Below are 18,334 nucleotides of genomic sequence, written 5' to 3' on the forward strand. Positions count from 1 at the left end.
GTTTAATCCCACATGTAGACAGCTCTTGACACCTTGTCTGCACCTGTCCGTCATTTTATACCTGTAACTTGTTATTTCTATTCTATTGAAATGCAATGTAATGTACTTGCATTTTTCTTCTCCAAAATGAATGATTTAGGATACTGTATAATATATGGCCTGTGTGTTTATGCAGTTGACCACCAAAAACCGCCACTCTTGAACAGGAAACCCGCACAACCACTGTCTGTATGAAGCTGTTTTGTTTTTTGTTTTTGTTTTTATACGCCGCGCTCAGCACTATTCCAGCTATATAACGGCGGTCAGTAAATAATGGAAATAACTGAGTCTGGACCAGACAATCCATTGATTGTACATGAGTATCGATCTACCCAACAGGGATACGATGACATGCATCAACCTACTCAGCGAGTCTGACCATACGATCCCGATAGCCGCCTTTTACGTCAAGCATATTCTCCTTTTACGGCAAGACCTATTCTACCCCAGATCTTCACGGGTAACTGTAATGTTGTTGACACCAGTATAATATGAAGCAAAAACTGCAACTTAATCCCCTAATCACTTCAACTTCTGTCCGGATAAGAATGTTAATGGCTACAAACACTTTTCATATATTTTCATATAAATTATATTTATTTATATCAAGATTATGCTTGAGCCAATTGGAAGGCAATACAATTTTGATTGAATCATTCAAAAGTTATTGTTTGTTACTCTAATTTCATGATTTATATCAATGAAGTGAAAACATGATTTGGGCTAATGACATACACATACAAACAACGTCAGACTTTCAGATGTTGTCTGCCCCTACACGGATAAAATATTTATGGGAAATTGCTCTGTGGTTATTCTGGGCTAGAAAAGGTATCCAACAACTTACATGTATACTGGTCATAAGAGGCAACTAAATGGATCGGGTGGACATGCATCATCAACCAAGTCCGCAAGCTTGGCCACCCGATCCCGTTAGTCGCCTCTTATGACAAGCATAGTCGCCTTTTACGGCAAACATGGGTTGCTGAAGACCTATCATACCCCGGATCTTCAGGGTTCAGATGTTGAAGAAGACCTAATTGACCTAGTTTTGAAAAAAGTCTGAAGGTCTAATGGCCCAGATGTACGTTTTTGTATACTATGTTATGTTCTCGTTACCTTAACAGACATGAAACTTGATATTTACACACATCTAGACTACTACTTATCTTGTCAGTGACGTGTATCAAAGGTCAAGGTCATGAATGAGGTCATTGTGAAAAATGGTATCATTCATTGCCGGTCATGCATTTGCGTCTTAAGAAGTTCAAGGTCTGGAGAGTTCGTTGGCCATGCCGAAGGCTTTCTTTCATTCACTCGCACACACATATACTTTTGATAAAAAATCTTTATTTAATTTAAATACAAACACATTTGACTGCAAATACAATGGTATTTTTCAGGATACCCGAAACAATCCCCTAAAAATTTGGCCAGGCACTCCAAGGCCTTAAGTCACGCATAGGAAACAGAGATGCGATATGAAACCAGCGTCAGTTGAACACAGTTAAACGTTCCCCCCGACGGCTTGGAAGGGTGAAAAGCAGGTCTCGAGGTGGGAGTTCCAGATGAGGCCGCTGGGACAGGAGTTGATGTAGACATCTCCCCAAGGGTCACACTGAATGAATTTGTGCGCATCAGGGTAGGGAAAGAAGAACTTCCCAGACGCTAGGGCTGCGGCGGTGCACGGATTGGCGTTGGAGTTTCCGAAAGGGTTCTTTGTTGTTGGAGGAAGGATGACAGGGTTATTGGTCGGGGTCATATTGGGCGGGTAAACACAGGCCACGACCTTCTGATCCCAGCGGAGTCCAGCCGGGCAGGGCAAGATGCTGGCACTGCCGAGGGGGTCGCATTCGATGAAGTGGCTGTCGTCGCCTTTGATTGCGAAGTAAATATTGTTCTGTGCAATATTCTGTGGGGTGCAAGGGTTTCCAGAGAGGCCAGGTCTGTTGGTCTGGACGGGTCTCTGGGTGGAGACTACAGGAGGAGCTTGTGTGCCCTGGTTACGTGGACGACATGAGGTGGTGGCGGCGTTGTAGAGTTCTCCCACGGGGCACTGGATGATGTACATGCGCTCGAACACATCGCACTGAAGGAACTTGGTAGTGTCGGTAGGGTGGGGAAAGTAGACCTGCTTGGTGGGGTTCTTATGGCACGGACTAGGTATGTTGGCAAATGCATCTGGAACAAAGTGGAGAATCAGTCAGCACTATTAATATAAAAGCCATACTAAACGAAAGTACAAAAAATCTTGAATGAGAGTGAGTGAGTGAGTTGGGTTTAACGCCGCTTTTAATAGTATTCCAGTGATATCGCGGCGTGTCAGCTTAATGTGTGAGGAAAGCCCGAAGTGATGCAGTTCTCCGACGTTTACCACTTCGGTGAAACCCACGAGCACGGGTATGGTGCTGACAAACCTAGAAACATAATCGGGGCAAACCGGGATTCGAACCCACAATGATAGGTTTCTGGCGTGCCCAAGGGACGCAACTCTGTACAGCGAATCGCGGCGCCTTAGACGACTGGGCCACCCGTGCCCCGCTTGGATGAGAGAAACCGAAAGGGACGTCAAAAAAACCTGTTTTACTTACAGACTGTAATGGTTGATACTATGCCTGTCTTGTTACACTTCATAGATCATACTATTATTTTATGTATTATGCTATTACCATTTATGAGTGTTAATCTATATATCTATCCATTTTGGCTACCTTAGATACTTCATAATACGTCTATTTTGTTATTTTTGGTACTTCTTAACAAGTATGTATAGTTATCCGATTCGAATAGGCGACGCTAAAAATAGCTGTCAACTCAATGAGCGACAAAAATATTGTGCTATGGTGCTGAATAGGCAGACGTGGCCGGTGACCTCACTTCCGGCACGAATCAATGGTGGCGAGTGGGTCCAGCTTATATTTCTTTAGGGAATGGGGACAAGGTACACAGGGTAATCACAAATACAAAAATAATCGACGTACGTTTTATCGTGTAAACAACCACGTCCAAAACAAGGTTAATCGATATAAATGTTGTACATAAACCATTTCTATAATTACCTCCAGACAGGTGCAATGTGTTATGCCAAGCACGATGTGCAGCAATCTAAGTTCAAATGTGATTCACGTTTAGGTTGCCAAGCAACGTTTAGTCACCTTAACATGCGAATCCAAAACAAACAAACGTGAGATTGAATATGTATTTAGCTTCACCTGCAAAACCAAATAAACTTAAAAGTGAGAGCCTAAATATATTTTTATATTTGTTTATTTGTGTGTTTGTTGTTTAACGCCGCACGATGACATGTATCAACCAAGTCATTGAGCCTGACCACCCGATCCCGTTAGTCGCCTCTTACGACAAGCATGGGTTGCTGAATACCAATTCGAACTCTGAATCGTCACGTGACAATATATATTTGTTATGGCAAACATTATTTTCTTCAACAGCCTGAAGCATAATTAATTTTTTTCAATTTAATCCTCCCCGCCCCTTCTATAATATCAAATTTTCGGTGTTCTCTCATACGTGAAGTTGGGGTGGCCTGGTAGTTAAGGCGTTGGCTCGTCAGTCCGAAGAAGCGGGTTCGATTCCCCACGTGGGCATAATGTATGAAGCCGTTTCTGGTATTCCAGTTAAATTTCGAGGTTCAAGAGTTAAATTGTTTTTTAAAAGTGTTTTTTCCTTCATTCAACCACTATTCTGAAACAGACAACACACGTGGATATTGTATGTGTTAACTGATATCAAAAAATCTACACGATGATAGGAAATAACAAACTGTATTGATATTTTCTATCATGGGTCAGTAGTACACTTCTGCCTGTCGTAAGAGGCAACTGATAGGATCGGATGGTCAGACTCGGTGTCCCTGGTTCCAAAAGACACGTATTCGTTGTAATAATGTATGTTATTTACAGCCTATATGACATACCTTAAGCTTTACACTATGTCTATATACTGCGCTTCAAACCTTACGTTCCATCGCTCAGTAGATCGGGTGGTCAGGGGACTTGGCACCCTCTACATCTCCAGGGATTTCATTCCGGTAAACCTACACTAACCCCTGTATCCACTCCCGTAGTTCTCGCAACCGCAAATTACCTGCGACTGCCTCCGTGGTCTAGTGGTAAAGCATCCGCCCGGAGAGCGGAAGGTCCGGGGTTCGATCCCCGGCCGCGTCATACCAAAAGATGATAAAAGATGGCACTTGTTGTTACCCTGTCAGGCGCTCGGCATTAAGGGGCTATACCAAGGACTGGTCGCCTCGGAGTAAGTATACTGTATCTGAGTGGGGTATTTATGTTAAACTGCGGCATGGTATCTCAGTGTGCTAGCACTATAAATCGGCACTAGTACAAGCAGCCACACAAAGACACACGCGTACATGCACGTCGCTATATAAGTGCAATAATCTTGGACGCGACGTTAAAACCCATTTTACCCCACCTCAAATTACCTGCCCTTGACTTTCCCGCTATAGTGTGAAAATCAAATTTACAAAATCATTTTCAATACAGAATAAGTTTGCATACATATACGAGATAACATACGTCAAATCAATACACGCGATTATACAGATAGAGATATAATTTACGGGTCACCAAATCTCTAACAATGAACAGAAACACCAGAGTATGGCGACCGCCGGACTTTGCCGAATGGTGACGGGAGCCAGACAATTAAGAGAGAGAGAGAGAGGAAGCGGTGCGGTCACTATATCGCGACTTGACTGGATTTACGACCCGGTGACGCTTATCAACCACTCGTTTCTCTGGCCCAGACGCCTTTAGTAATAGGCCGCCGTGATATAGCTAGAATATTGCTAACAACCAATAAAACCACGGCTCCACACCGAGGCTGTTTGCTATCTGACATACCCAAGCAGCCGCTTGATGCCCTGTTCTCTGAAACATATAGAAAGTCGATAAGACATGCGTTTGAAGAAAAATAATATTCTTGACAAAAAATGATAAAATGGCAATGTTAGAAATAAATTAATGGTTTCGTCACGACTTTTTAAAACCACTCCCGAGGACTGGATACATTAAATGAGTATGCTTTTCCCGGCAGAGGTTTAAGAAATTTATATATGATATACATTCATCATATATTAACAAGGCATGTTTCGGAATTCATATCTTGGTTTAACATTAAACGTATTAATTACTATGTAACTGACCTCTTTGAACGGGTCCGGCCTTGGCCAAAGCACAGATCAATGCAAGTAGAAGAATCTTCATGATGTCTAGCGTCCCTTTGTCTCAAACCCCGCCACCCGTATATATACCCTTTATATACCCCAGGTTTCTTATCAGGGTATCGGGGAGTAGTCCTTACTTGTGTATTACCCTGCATAGCTACAGTGGACATGTCAAGTATTCAGATATATGTGTCAAATCAAGGTGTGCTGCTAGGATAGATGTGGTTCCCAATATGACAGTGTACCCACACAGGCGTGACTTATGTTTCAGGGGGAGTTTAGAAACGCGTCTGGGTGATTAGTCGAAATATTGGGTTTGCATGTTGTATATTTATTAAATTAAACACGTAGGTTTTCGCGAACACCTACATCTACATGAACTCACAATGCCGTTTAGAAAGTGGTCAAATGTAACAAATGTTATATTTGGGATAACGCTTTCTTAGTACAGTACATATTCGAGTACTTTTGGGGGTTGGGTCCCGGATTCGGCCTATACCCTCTCTTCTGATTCCTAAACACTTGCTGATGATATAGTCGGAATCGTACAATGGACTCTGCTTTCAAAAGACATTTCTTATTACAATGGATTTTTTGTGGCTTTGATTTGAAACGTTACTGATAAATTGTAAATGATATTTTTCGTGCTACACTTTGATTAATTTCACCTGGGTAAAACAGATCCCTCGACGTTTGGGGGTTCTGAGACAGTTGAGGTTCCAAGTCACTTGTTTGTCTGGACCAGACCCGATTGTTTACAGATTACCGTGATATAGGTGGGGTGTTGCTGACTGTGGCGTTTATCAACATCCAATCACGATTAACTAAGAGATCACGTGATCCCCAGTACCCCATTCAGCTGGAAGACACCGACCAGACCATGTACCGATCGGCAATCGGGTGACCTGTCTGTGTCACAGTATCCCGACTGATGGTACGACCAACACACTCTGATATGGCAGAAATATCACTGTGGTCCGTATGTATTTGAGTCCGGAGAAGATATACAAGTGGTTGGTCGTACCAGCAGTCGGGATACTGTGACACAGACAGGTCCATCTCGTCCATCACAGTTTGGAGTTTCTTCCAATCACTTGAATAAACTGAGGAGCAAAAGAAACTATACCCATCAATTGATTTTATCATATGCATTTGAAAACATCGTAAGTTAGCCATATTATGTTTTAAAAATGAACTGTTCGAGCGCCTAATCAGCACCCAAAGAATACTGCTTCATTGTTTAATTGATAAAATATAATTTGAATAGTTTTTTAAAATTTAATCATTTTAAAAATGCTGATGGATATCTTAGACATCTTATCTTTGACAATCCATAAATGTGTATTTTGGGCACCAATTTTAAAACATTTCAAACATTGGTTGGGGTCATGTTGTTGCAAATTCATTTCTTACCCGAGTCTTCATTAAAACCAGATTCGTTTTACACAAAATTACCAAGTCAAAGATTACTTTTTACAAACTGATGCAGGAATTAGTGAAGGTTAAATAGACATGATCAAACTTAACAACAGTTGATTTCATCCCCGCCTTGAAATATCAGTGACTTCAATATGTTTTCGAGTTTATGAGACATATAACGCAAAAACCAGTGTGCATAGATACTGTGTAAATCCGGTTTTCACTTTTATATCCCCATAAACGCGAAGACATATTGAACTCGATTCTTTTAACCAAATTCGTCAATAATAATAACTTCACAGACAGCTTATTTAAACACTAACAATAATGGAAGCCCCGCCTCTTCCCTTACCAGCCAATCAGGAAACAGTGGTCTTTTTTTCTTGGTCTATCAAATGCCACGTAATCACTTGCAATTTCTGTATGTTGATACAAACATGACATGCACTTCAGTGTGGTCCACGCTGCTACCTACCAAAGCCCTGATGGTGCCACTTTGGCAGCATAATTTTCTTTTTATTAATCAAAATTTCTCGTTGTTACAATTATTTATTTATTTCTTCGAAATTTCAAGATTTTATCGTTACTCCAAGTTTATTTTAAAAACTCGAAATTAAAGTTTCTTATCGTTACTTAGATTATTTTAACGTTATTTCGTGTTTTATTTTAAAAACTCGAAATTACGATTTTTCTCTCGTCATTTCAATTACTTTCTCGTTATTTCATGTTTATTTAAAAAATGGAAATTTCGAAAACAGTAATTGATGTAACGATAAAAAAGCGTATAATTGATAATTGAAATAACCAGAAAGTAATTGAGATGACGGGGAAATAATTTAAATGACGAGAAAATACTTGAAAATTACACTCAAAGTGGCTTTCGTAGCTTCCCTTTGGTCCTTTAAAAGCTGCATGAGTCTGTCCTCCATCAGTCCATGATGCGTTGTTCTGGTGATGTGGCTACGCTCATTGGCAACGCCGCGGGCGGAGGACGATAACAGTGTGTTGTCAAACAGAGGGGACAACGAGCGCGTCAAGTCCAGACCTCCATCTCTCTGCCTACCCCCTCGCTCACGGCTATTCCCGACCACCTCCCTGATTAACCGGATTAAAACGGCTTTGAAGTCTCATGGGACCAAGACGCGTCTTCTTGGCATAACACCCTCACCCAGAGCCCCACTCTACCAAGCCAGAGTATTGAACTTCCCACATTTATAGCGCTGAGATCGCTTGTCAAACGAGGCTCTGTCCCCTGGGTTATTATGGTAACACAAACTGCACATGGTATGTATATTATTTACAACCTAAACGCCACATATCAAACCGTATATGTCTACTCTGGACTTCAAAACGTTCAGGGCGGTCGGGTAGCCTAGTGGTTAAAGCGTTCGCTCGTCACACCGAAGACCTGGGTTCGATTCCCGACATGGGTACAATGTGTGAAGCCCATTTCTGGTGTTCCCCGCCGTGATATTGCTGGAATATTGCTAAAAGCGGCGTTAAATCATATTCACTCACTCACTCAAAACTTACACTCGGCACGATAAGGCTGAACTCTTGCCGATGTGACGTTAAATATTAACTGACTGACTGACTCACTCACTCACTCCGATCGCGACCGCACCCGTGGTCATTTGGACAACCACATTAATTAGATCTCGCTACCGCTAAACAAAGATCTGAAGACATCCCGTTACAGGTCACGTCAGTACGACCTTTCAACTGACCAATCCAAACCCTTGAGATTGTCCATTAGATAGAGTGTCTGCCAGAGAAAGGCGACGTTTCGGTATAGATCCTTATACCGTTGACAATTTGCTTGACAACGGTATAAGGATCTATACCGAAACGTCGCCTTTCGAGTAATTAAAGAAGTTGTTATCCATAAATTGGGTCTACTACGTCATCCGTAAACTTGTTACGCCTATCAAACAGTTCGTTCGATCTCCTGTCCGCGTCATACCAAAAAGACGTTAAAACATGGTACTTGTTGTGACCCTGCCTGGGCAATAAGGGAATAAAACAAGGACTGGGGGGCTAGGAGTCAGTAGATACTGTATGGATAGGTGGGGTATTCATGTTAAACCGTGCCATGGTATCTCAGTGGGCTAGCACTATAAAACCAGCATAAGTCCGGACTAGTACAAGTAGGCTCCCTCCCTCACCCACCCACTCTGTGACTCATTTACGACTGTGATAACGCCTTAGCCTGCTTTGTCAAATGTGACCCAGGAGCCCATGAAATTTGTATTTCGTATGATTTATTTTGTTTGTTGGTTGCTTAATGCCGCACTCAGCAATATTCCAGCTATATGACAATGGTCTGTAAATAATCAAGTCTGGACCAGACCATCCAGTGACTGATATTGAGGGATATGATGACATTCATCAACCAAGTCAGCGAGCCTGACCACTCGATCCCGTTAGTCGTTTCTCACGACAAGCATAGTCGCCTTTTACAGCAATGGTTTGCTGAAGACCTATTCTTCCCCAAATCTTCACGGGTCTATTTCGTATAAATGGTCGTTAAATATGTGAAATATAGATCAGCATTTGTTTCATATTTGGTTGTAAGTTAAATACACTGAACAACACAAACCCTACAGGGCTCTTGTTTTGTTGTTTGTTTGTTTGTTTGTTTGTTGTTAAACAACGTACTCACTATTCCAGCTACATGACAGAGGCTTGTTAACAACGAGCCTTAACCGGTCAATCTAGTGATTAGCACTATGACTGACAATCTTTATGTCGCCTCCTACTACCTGCATAGTCAGCTGGGGCCTATTTAAACCCGGAATGCCCTAGGGGGAACCTTATTCTTGTGAAGTGTATGTGTTTGTGTATATAGTGATATTGTACCTAAAAGTGACCTAACCCTTTCCCTGATCGCAAGAGTCGATTGTACGATTCCGATTATATCATAAACAGATACAGTATACTACGGTTATAACGAACACGCTTATAACGAACTGATCAATACAACAAACTTACTTTTTTAGTCCCGGACATGTATTGTATATATGCTATATATATATGATTACTACCGTAATTACGAACTAAAATTAGAGACCCCTTTGAGTTCGTTATAACCGTAGTTTTCTGTATTTATGAATCACTGCCAAATAATAATGATACTTGGTTTTCGCGGAGAGGTGAGCGTATCCTGCTCCATCCGCCCCAAAGACATGCAAAGACAAGTCAACTGTTCACCTGAAAAAAATATGGTACACGTCAAAATAGGGAATTACATCGGACACGATGTTGCCTCCAATTTGACGATATCCTCCACATGTCTACCATAAAACGTTTTCACGTTTGGGGTGCCTACTACTTGTCTAACTGCCCTATCGCATGGATGTTATATGAAAAAATATCATTGCCTTTCTTGTTTTCTCAGTAAATTTGAAATGAGCTATTCAAGAGTTTTACTTTTCTTTTAATTCAATTTATGAATATGCCGCTGAACATTTATATGCGTGCTTGCGTGTATGTGTGGGTATGTGCGTGCGTGTGTGTGTTCATGTTTGTATATGCGTGTGTGTCTCCATGTAGGAGATCGACTATACCAAGGGTATACACACGCATAACAACACTAAGACAAACTCATGTGATCATATACACAATTACGCTGAACGCGAATTGCCAAAACCACTAAATGCACCCCTTCTTTTAACATAGTGCTTGCTCCATACAACGACCACAACACATCAGAGTGAGTGAGTGAGTATGGTTTTACGCCGCCTTAGCAATATTCCAGCAATATCACGGCGGGACAACACATCAGAAGACACATGCAGGCATGTTACGGTATACAACAGGGGAAGTGTCTGGGTGTGTCTATTCCCTAGATAATAAATTAAAAATGAGGAAGAGAATTTATGAATGTCAAGTTCTTTATCATGAATTACATAATGTTTCAGAGTATATGCTTACTCCTTCATCAGGTGAATGAATGCCATGGGGTAGAGAGCATATATATATGTACCTGTGAGAACAACAAAAGTAATATCATCACAAACGGTGGAAGCCCAAAGCATATACTCCGAAACGTTGTGTTACTCATGATAAAGAAGTTGACATCCATAAATTCTCTTCCTTATGTGTATCACTTTTAAATGCCTTTCAAAGACTTAAATTACAAATGGAGTCCAGAATAATTTTGCCAGTCTAGATTGCCTCGGCTCTAGGAATTTAAGAAATTAAGGATTTTTAAATCTTTGAACATGTATATTTATAAATTAGAAAACTTATTTTTGGTACGAAATGTTTGTCTATCATTAACGTTGCCTTCTGTCTTTGACGCACATGATTCTCACGTGAAAACATACAACACCATCTGCCTCCTGCCATGGCAACTTGATTAACACTTCCATGCATGCGAGATAAAAGTAGCAGCAGCAATGGACGAACACCACTGTAAACATGCCCACCGGATTTGTAAGAGGTTGTGAGTATACGTCTTTTTATGTTATGTACACCCCCCAACACCCCTAACAAATGATTTGTTTGTTACATATTTTGTTGGATTCATGTCTTGGCACAGCACTGTTAATTTTCTATCTGTGATGGAATCGCTTAATGTAACCTGATATTCAACCCGGATAATTCAGGAATATTTTAATATATTTTTTTATATTTTATAATAAATTTACATGTTGTTATTAAAACGGAGTGGGTGTATTTCGTTTCTATTTCTAGTATCATGACAACAAGCGTTTGCAATTTTGATTCGATGTGAAGGTAAATTGCACCAGATATGTCTTTTTAATGCAGTAGGTTCATTCTCGAATAAGTATACAATTAAACAGCTTAAATATTGTAGTCATCGATACATTATATTAGAGTGAATAAGTACTCGCCAACTCAACCCAAGACATATCTCTTTGTCACGACATGTGGTTTGGTGGCACCAGCCTGATTCTCTCTCTCTCACACATAAGATATATATTACAGTAGGTATGTGCAACTTTAACACAATCTCACGTATTGGTTGGACTTGTATTCATGGTCTTCCAACTTCTACATGCTTATCAGTGTGTACCCGGGGTAGCTCCTCGCAATGTGTGCATGGGCACGGGTGGCCCAGTCGTTTAAGGCGCCGCGAGAAACCTATAATTGTGGGTTCGAATCCCGGTTCGCCCCGATTATGTTTCTAGGTTTGTCAGCACCATAGCCGTGCTCGTGGGTTTCAGTGGTAAACGTCTGAGACCTGCATCACTTCAGGATTTCCTCCCACATTAAGCCGACACGCCGTGATATAACTTGAATACTGTTAAAGGCGGCGTGAAAACTAACTCACTCCTCGCAATGTATGGTAAAAACCCGCGCCAGCGAGTATAACAAACACCAAAACATTTGAGTGCACTCGTCAAACTCGTATTGAAAGTGCCACTTGATGACTACAGGGCATAAACAGATCTTAAAACGTTCCCTTGAGCAAGGGCAAATATAAACCGTTAACTCAAGAGATCAGCCAGATTTGAGTATCCGCCGAAACAGATTCCATTGAGCGCAAAAGACAACACAGCAGTAAAACGTAGTTGATTGGATCAATGAAATATCAGTGATGACACTGAGATGTTCGCGAAAATGGTTAAATGGCATTTCAGTTGCTCACAATTAAAATTTCATGATTTTAGATCCCTCTAGGTCCTGTCCAACCATCAATTATATTGTTTATTCGACCTGCAAAAATCAAATCTACTCTGGACAATTTCGTCCAGATCTTGCCGAATCCGAACCGTCTTTGTCAGTTCACTGTCGGATCGCATTCGGGAGAATCGGGACGCTGTCGGGGCAGATTCGGTCTTTTTTTACCACGCGGAAAACACAAATCGGATCAGATTCGGATTGAGAACGGGAGAATCAGGACGAAATCGGCTGGAAACGCCTGAATCGGGACGCTTCCTGGACAATATCTGCTTGTTTGTGAATTTCCCGCCACGAATCACAGGATCTTGATAAGACTTTTGACAAATTTTAATCGAGAATGGTCCTATCAAGAACGGCAGTAAAAATCCTGAATGTGTGACTGAGCCCTTACTGAACGTTGAGATCGTCTGCCTTCGTCCAGTCGTCAATGGGCAAATTGCAATCTGCTCGGTAGTCTTTGAATGAGGATTCTTCTCGAGGTTCCAAAACCGCTACGGTTTTCGTTTTCGATCGTTAACCCTTTCGAAGTACACTTTCGTTGACACATGATAAATGCAACTGGGAGCGTGGTAAGAGTTACTTGCCCCTGTCATGTACCTAATACTCAGGGAGGGCATTTGTTTTACAGTACTACTGCTTCTGGCGGCTGCGCATGGAGACGGGTGTCGCCATGCTGATCACGTGGTCCAGTGTTTCCATCCCATTCTGCAGACGACAGAGCGCAGTGTTGAGAAGAACGAGCTGATGCTTCTAGCAGGGGATGTGCAGAAAGTGTCGGAGCTCTGCAAGTACGTACTGGTACCATTTCATTCTTGAGTCAACAGAAGGAACAATACTGAGGGCTTTTCCCCCTCATCAAGCTGACACATCGTTATATAACCGGGGGCGTCGGGGTAGCCTAGTGATTAAAGCGTTTGCTTGTCACGCCAAAGGCCTGGGTTCGATTCCCCACGTTGGTACGATGTGTGTCCCCCGCCGTCATATTGCAAAAAGCGGCGTAAAAGCACACTCGCTCACTCATTTGTTATACAACTTGGCTGTTCGAAGCAGCATAAAATCCAACTCACTCATACACTATTACAGGCATTACTTCAACGGGCAAGGATGCTTGGAAGAAAACTTAAGACGATGTCAAGCCCTTGATTACATCTCCCGTGAGAACCTGAAGATATACGTGGAAAGCGTGGTGAAAAGGGGCGTGGTTCGTCTGTGCGATACCCCCTCACTCATACACAGTAAGTGCACTATTGATTCTATTGTGTCATATTGAAATAATTAGTGTTAAAGATGATCTAAAATAGCAATGTCACGTTTGAAACATGTCGGCGGGGCGGCCTGGTGGTGATTGACGCCGAAGACCTAAGTTCGAATCCCAACATTGGTACAATGTGTGAATCCCATTATATATAAAGGCTAAAGCTGGATATGGTTAAATCTGGTGTAAACCCATACTCATTCATTTAAGAAACTTAGTTTCACTTTATTTCAGAGTATGCGGCTTATAGCGATTGTTTCCGCGCTACCCAGAACACCACAGGCGCGTGTTTGCTCGAGAGCAGACGTCAGTTCCGGTCCGGTTCCCCCATACTGCACACGGAGTCATTAGAGGAGTTGTCTAGAAGACACTGTCGGTTCGTATTTTTTCATTACGTCGAGTTCACGAATAAATACCTCCGGATAGTTGTCTGGATAGCAGGCAGTATATGTTACCATCACCCACCTGTTTCAGGAATAGCTATAAAACACAAACTGCCATATCCTGACCCAGTCGTCTGCGAGTAGGGGGCAAGTGGTCGTCAGTTTCTCGGCTCTCGGTAACAGACGCACAGACCATCGGTGTTACATCCCATAATACACTGGCCATATATGTTTCATAACACGTGTCATAACCCGTCAGTTTTATGTCTGATGGTGCGTCCACCACAAACATGTCATAACTCGTCAGTTTTACGTCTGATGGTGCATCCACCACAAATTAACATGTCATAACCCGTCAGTTTTACGTCTGATGGTGCATCCACCACAAACATGTCACAACACATCAGTTTTACGTCTGATGGTGCGTCCACCACAAACATGTCATAACCCATCAGTTTTACGTCTGATGGTGCGTCCACCACAAACATGTCATAACCCATCAGTTTTACGTCTGATGGTGCCTCCACCACAAACATGTCATAACACATCAGTTTTACGTCTGATGGTGCGTCCACCACAAACATGTCATAACCCATCAGTTTTACGTCTGATGGTGCGTCCACCACAAACATGTCATTACCCATCAGTTTTACGTCTGATGGTGCGTCCACCACAAACATGTCATAACCCATCAGTTTTACGTCTGATGGTGCGTCCACCACAAACATGTCATAACTCGTCAGTTTTACGTCTGATGGTGCGTCCACCACAAACATGTCATAACCCATCAGTTTTACGTCTGATGGTGCGTCCACCACAAACATGTCATACCCATCAGTTTTATGTCTCATGGTGCGTCCACCACAAACATGTCATACCCATCAGTTTTAAGCCTGATAGTATCCACCACAAACATGTAATAACCCATCAGTTTTATGTCTCATGGTGCGTCCACCACAGACATGTCATAACCCATCAGTTTTACGTCTGATGGTGCGCCCACCACATATATATTAAATATTCGAAGAAAGGTGATTAGAGAGTAAGTAAATCACAGTAATATATATGTGAATATTATCACAGTTACCGTGGGTTTTGAAAATATATGTACACATCTCCTAACAGGACGATCGAGGACCTGATGGCCTGTGGTTTCAAGTCAGTGACACGCACCTGTGGGCACGAGCCAGGTGTGTTGTTCCTGGAAATCATGCAGAGACTCCTCTCCAGACGAGCCGTCGACGCCTGTATGGGCCCCCAAGTACGTTTCAAGCACGCTATCAGCGGTTACGAACACCTACCATCTTACAAGATATCGTCAGGGGCAGGTTTCGCCTCCAACTCATATCACCTCTTTCTAGGAATGTTGGTCGTCCTCATGATCAACGACGTTGGGGTGGATTTCTAACCCTCGTTATGGTCACGCTCACTTGCACATTCGGAATTATGTGACAGAGGAATCGTAACGTAACGCAGAGTGACGAATGCCTATTATCTCCACATGACGTCCCGTCATTTGAAGTACATCTGACGCAACTTCGTCACCACGTCATGGCTTATGGAGAGCTGGCGATACGGGCACTGTGACGTATAAAGACATATCGTCAGTCTCCTCACTGTTGTGGTTGTAGTAAGATATCTGTATCTCCTCAGACATTCAACTGACAACCTGCCCGAAATTTGTGACACAGAAATACATCGATTCAAACGTCTTACTTTGATCACATCCTAATTATCTCTTATTGTTGGTTTGTTGTTGAACGCTGCATTCAGCAATATTCCAGCTATATGACGGCGGTCTGTAAATAATCGAGTCTGGACCAGACAATCCAGTGATTAATATCATGAGCATCGATCCACGCAATTGGGATCGATGACATGCATCAACCAAGTCAGCGAACCTGACCACCCGATCCCGTTAGTCGCCTTTTACGACAAGCATAGTCGCCTTTCACGGCAAGCATGGGTTGCTGAAGACCTATTCTAACCCGGAATCTTCACGGGTCTATCTCTTATGAAATACATTATAGCAAATCATCTATTTGGCTGAAATGATGCCTATGCGACGTTAAATTTTAACTCACTCACTATAGCAATCATCTGTTATTTCACTATATAATTTACACTGTCCATCAAGAAAGGTATTCTACGTAGCTAATTTATTATCAATGTACTTGTAACAAATTGAATCAGAATCACTGTCACAAAATAAATGTTTCATTCCAGCGTCATGTCGTCCCTTTAACTACCCCTGTATAAAGCATCGCAAACATCCGACCGGGGCTAATATGTGTAAAATCGAATTCCAAAAAAGACATATTTGAGTTTATTTAATATCATCGGAAAAGATCGCAAATAGAATTCAGCTCAAAATATATCATAAAGATTTTGCAGCGCATAGGTATATAAGAGGTAGTGGAATTCAGTGTGCCCACAAAAAAACTGTGTTTGTTTGTTTGTTGTTTAATGCCGCACTCAGCAATATTCCAGCCATGTGACGGCGGTCTGTTAATAATCGAGTATGGACCAGACAATCCAGTGATTGACATCATGAGCATCGATCCACGCAATTGGGATATGATGACTGGCATCAACCAAGTCAGCGAGCCTGACCACCCGATGCCGTTAGTCACCTCTTACAAGAAGCATAGTCGCCTTTCACGGCCAGCATGGGTTGCTGAAGACCTATTCTACCCCAGGATCTTCACGATCCACAAAACTGTGACGTCACGACTGGGAGACGCAAAGATGAGGACGTGTGTTTAGCGTAAATTGTAAAATTCAACATTCGTAACCAAACCAACAACATTTTAGTATGAAGATGAAATATTTCCTCATCAAGATGTGCCAAAACAAATAAACTGAAGGACAAAAGAAAGTATACCAAGTTTGTTTTTTAAGGTGATTGAAAATTGAAGTAAGTGATGTCAAATGTGAGTATGTCTATTTAACTATGATCACTCATTCCTGCAACAGTTTGTAAAAAGTAAACTGTGGCTGGGTAATGTTGTGTATAAATAAATTGGTTCAATGAAAACTGTGAAACTGTATGAAATGAATTTGCAACCACACGACCCGGACCATGTTTGAAATGTACATTTGAGCTGAAAAAGGTAAATTTATTGATATTCAAAGATACGATGTCTGAGATACCCATCGGCAGTTGTGTATTATGCGAATTTATTTTATACTTCTGAAATTTTTCATTGCAATGAACACAACACTTGATATTTCACTGCAGTGAACACAACACATTGACGGAACTATTGTCATACAAGTGTTACCTCCCCTCAATTTGTCTCCCTTTATCGAAAGTGTCTAGCCCGTACACAAAGTGTTGACTTTCTTTTCACGTTCGTTCCATATTGACAAGACAAAGTTATGACATATGGTTATTTACGGATTTAATATAGCTTCTTGCCATTTGTTATTTTCTTGAAATATTTCGTTATAAACTGTAAATTTCTCATTTAACTCGTCAATCTCTTGAAAATGTTTCGTTATAAACTGTAAATTTCTCGTTTAACTCGTCAATCGAGACTTTGTTTCGCAAAGCGCCATTTGTGTTACCTTCCAACAGCGGTCTCGTAGCTTTCAAGTATATTTAAAACAAATTGAGTTTGTATTTAATCATATCCAGATGTATGATAAAGAAGTGTAATGACCTCAAATATTTGTATTACTTTTGTATATATTTTAAGTTAACTCATTTTTTGCAGTCGGAATAACAATGGGTGGTGAACCGTCCCTGTGTGTTAGTTAGGATCGAGAATTTACGGTTAAAGGTTTTACATTTGTAATGATAATTGCCGGTAAAAATACACATAAAGTATATGATAAGTAGTATAGTCCATGTGTCTCTTTACATATCATGTTTCTCTCATCTCGTGACGGGGAAAGTAGATATTTTTATTCGTGGTGAAAATATCTCCTTTCCCCCGTCACGCGATGAGAGAAACATGATATTTCACACAATATCCTCTATATCCTGTTGTATCTCACCTATCTATCTCACCGGTGTGTATCCTATCTTCTTCACTCACTCTATCTGATTGGCTAGTCACCGTTTTGGAGACACATGCAAGTTGACTGGCCGACACACACAGGCAAAATGACGTCATAGTGTTACATGTGACGTCACATGCTGGTCACTATTCTATCGGAACACGATCGGCTGTTTCCGGTGACGAACAGTTCACTCTGCCTGTACTAAACTTTATTTCTCTCAAGGCTACAAGACATAGCATTATGAGGGTTAACAAAGATCAATATATACACATACTGTAAACTAGGCTTATAACGAACACGCTTATAACGAACTGATCGATGTAACGAACTTAGTTTCTAGTCCCGGCCATTTGTTGTGTATATGCTGTATATATG

The 18,334-nt window shown here is 41.5% G+C and overlaps 2 protein-coding genes across 2 annotated transcripts; one reads left to right on the top strand and one right to left on the bottom strand.

Moving 5' to 3' along the window:
* Positions 1–1,546: 1,546 nt before the first annotated feature.
* On the bottom strand, positions 1,547–5,282 carry LOC139444653 (uncharacterized). Its single transcript, XM_071225582.1, has 3 exons — positions 5,222–5,282; positions 4,920–4,946; positions 1,547–2,220 (listed from the first exon to the last, which is right to left on the bottom strand). Exons 1-3 carry the CDS (start codon positions 5,280–5,282, stop codon positions 1,547–1,549), a joined length of 762 nt encoding a protein of 253 aa, XP_071081683.1.
* A 4,507-nt stretch (positions 5,283–9,789) lies between these two features.
* LOC139446345 (uncharacterized) lies at positions 9,790–15,359 on the top strand. Its single transcript, XM_071227686.1, has 6 exons — positions 9,790–9,813; positions 11,054–11,108; positions 12,942–13,101; positions 13,397–13,548; positions 13,803–13,944; positions 15,077–15,359. Exons 1-6 carry the CDS (start codon positions 9,790–9,792, stop codon positions 15,357–15,359), a joined length of 816 nt encoding a protein of 271 aa, XP_071083787.1.
* The last annotated feature ends 2,975 nt before the right edge of the window (positions 15,360–18,334 follow it).

Source organism: Haliotis cracherodii, unplaced genomic scaffold, assembly GCF_022045235.1.
Source record: "Haliotis cracherodii isolate W230 unplaced genomic scaffold, xgHalCrac1.p SCAF_6, whole genome shotgun sequence".
NCBI lineage: Eukaryota > Metazoa > Mollusca > Gastropoda > Lepetellida > Haliotidae > Haliotis > Haliotis cracherodii.

Excerpts from the sequence above, each read along its gene's own strand:
- LOC139444653 (XM_071225582.1), bottom strand. The coding sequence starts at position 5,282 with ATGAAGATTCTTCTACTTGCATTGATCTGTGCTTTGGCCAAGGCCGGA. Across the intron at positions 4,947-5,221 it reads GGCCGGACCCGTTCAAAGAG|AGAACAGGGCATCAAGCGGC; the intron begins GTCAGTTACATA and ends TATATGTTTCAG. Across the intron at positions 2,221-4,919 it reads GGCATCAAGCGGCTGCTTGG|ATGCATTTGCCAACATACCT; the intron begins GTATGTCAGATA and ends ACTTTGTTCCAG.
- LOC139446345 (XM_071227686.1), top strand. The coding sequence starts at position 9,790 with ATGATACTTGGTTTTCGCGGAGAG. Across the intron at positions 13,102-13,396 it reads AAAGTGTCGGAGCTCTGCAA|GCATTACTTCAACGGGCAAG; the intron begins GTACGTACTGGT and ends ACACTATTACAG. Across the intron at positions 13,549-13,802 it reads TACCCCCTCACTCATACACA|AGTATGCGGCTTATAGCGAT; the intron begins GTAAGTGCACTA and ends ACTTTATTTCAG.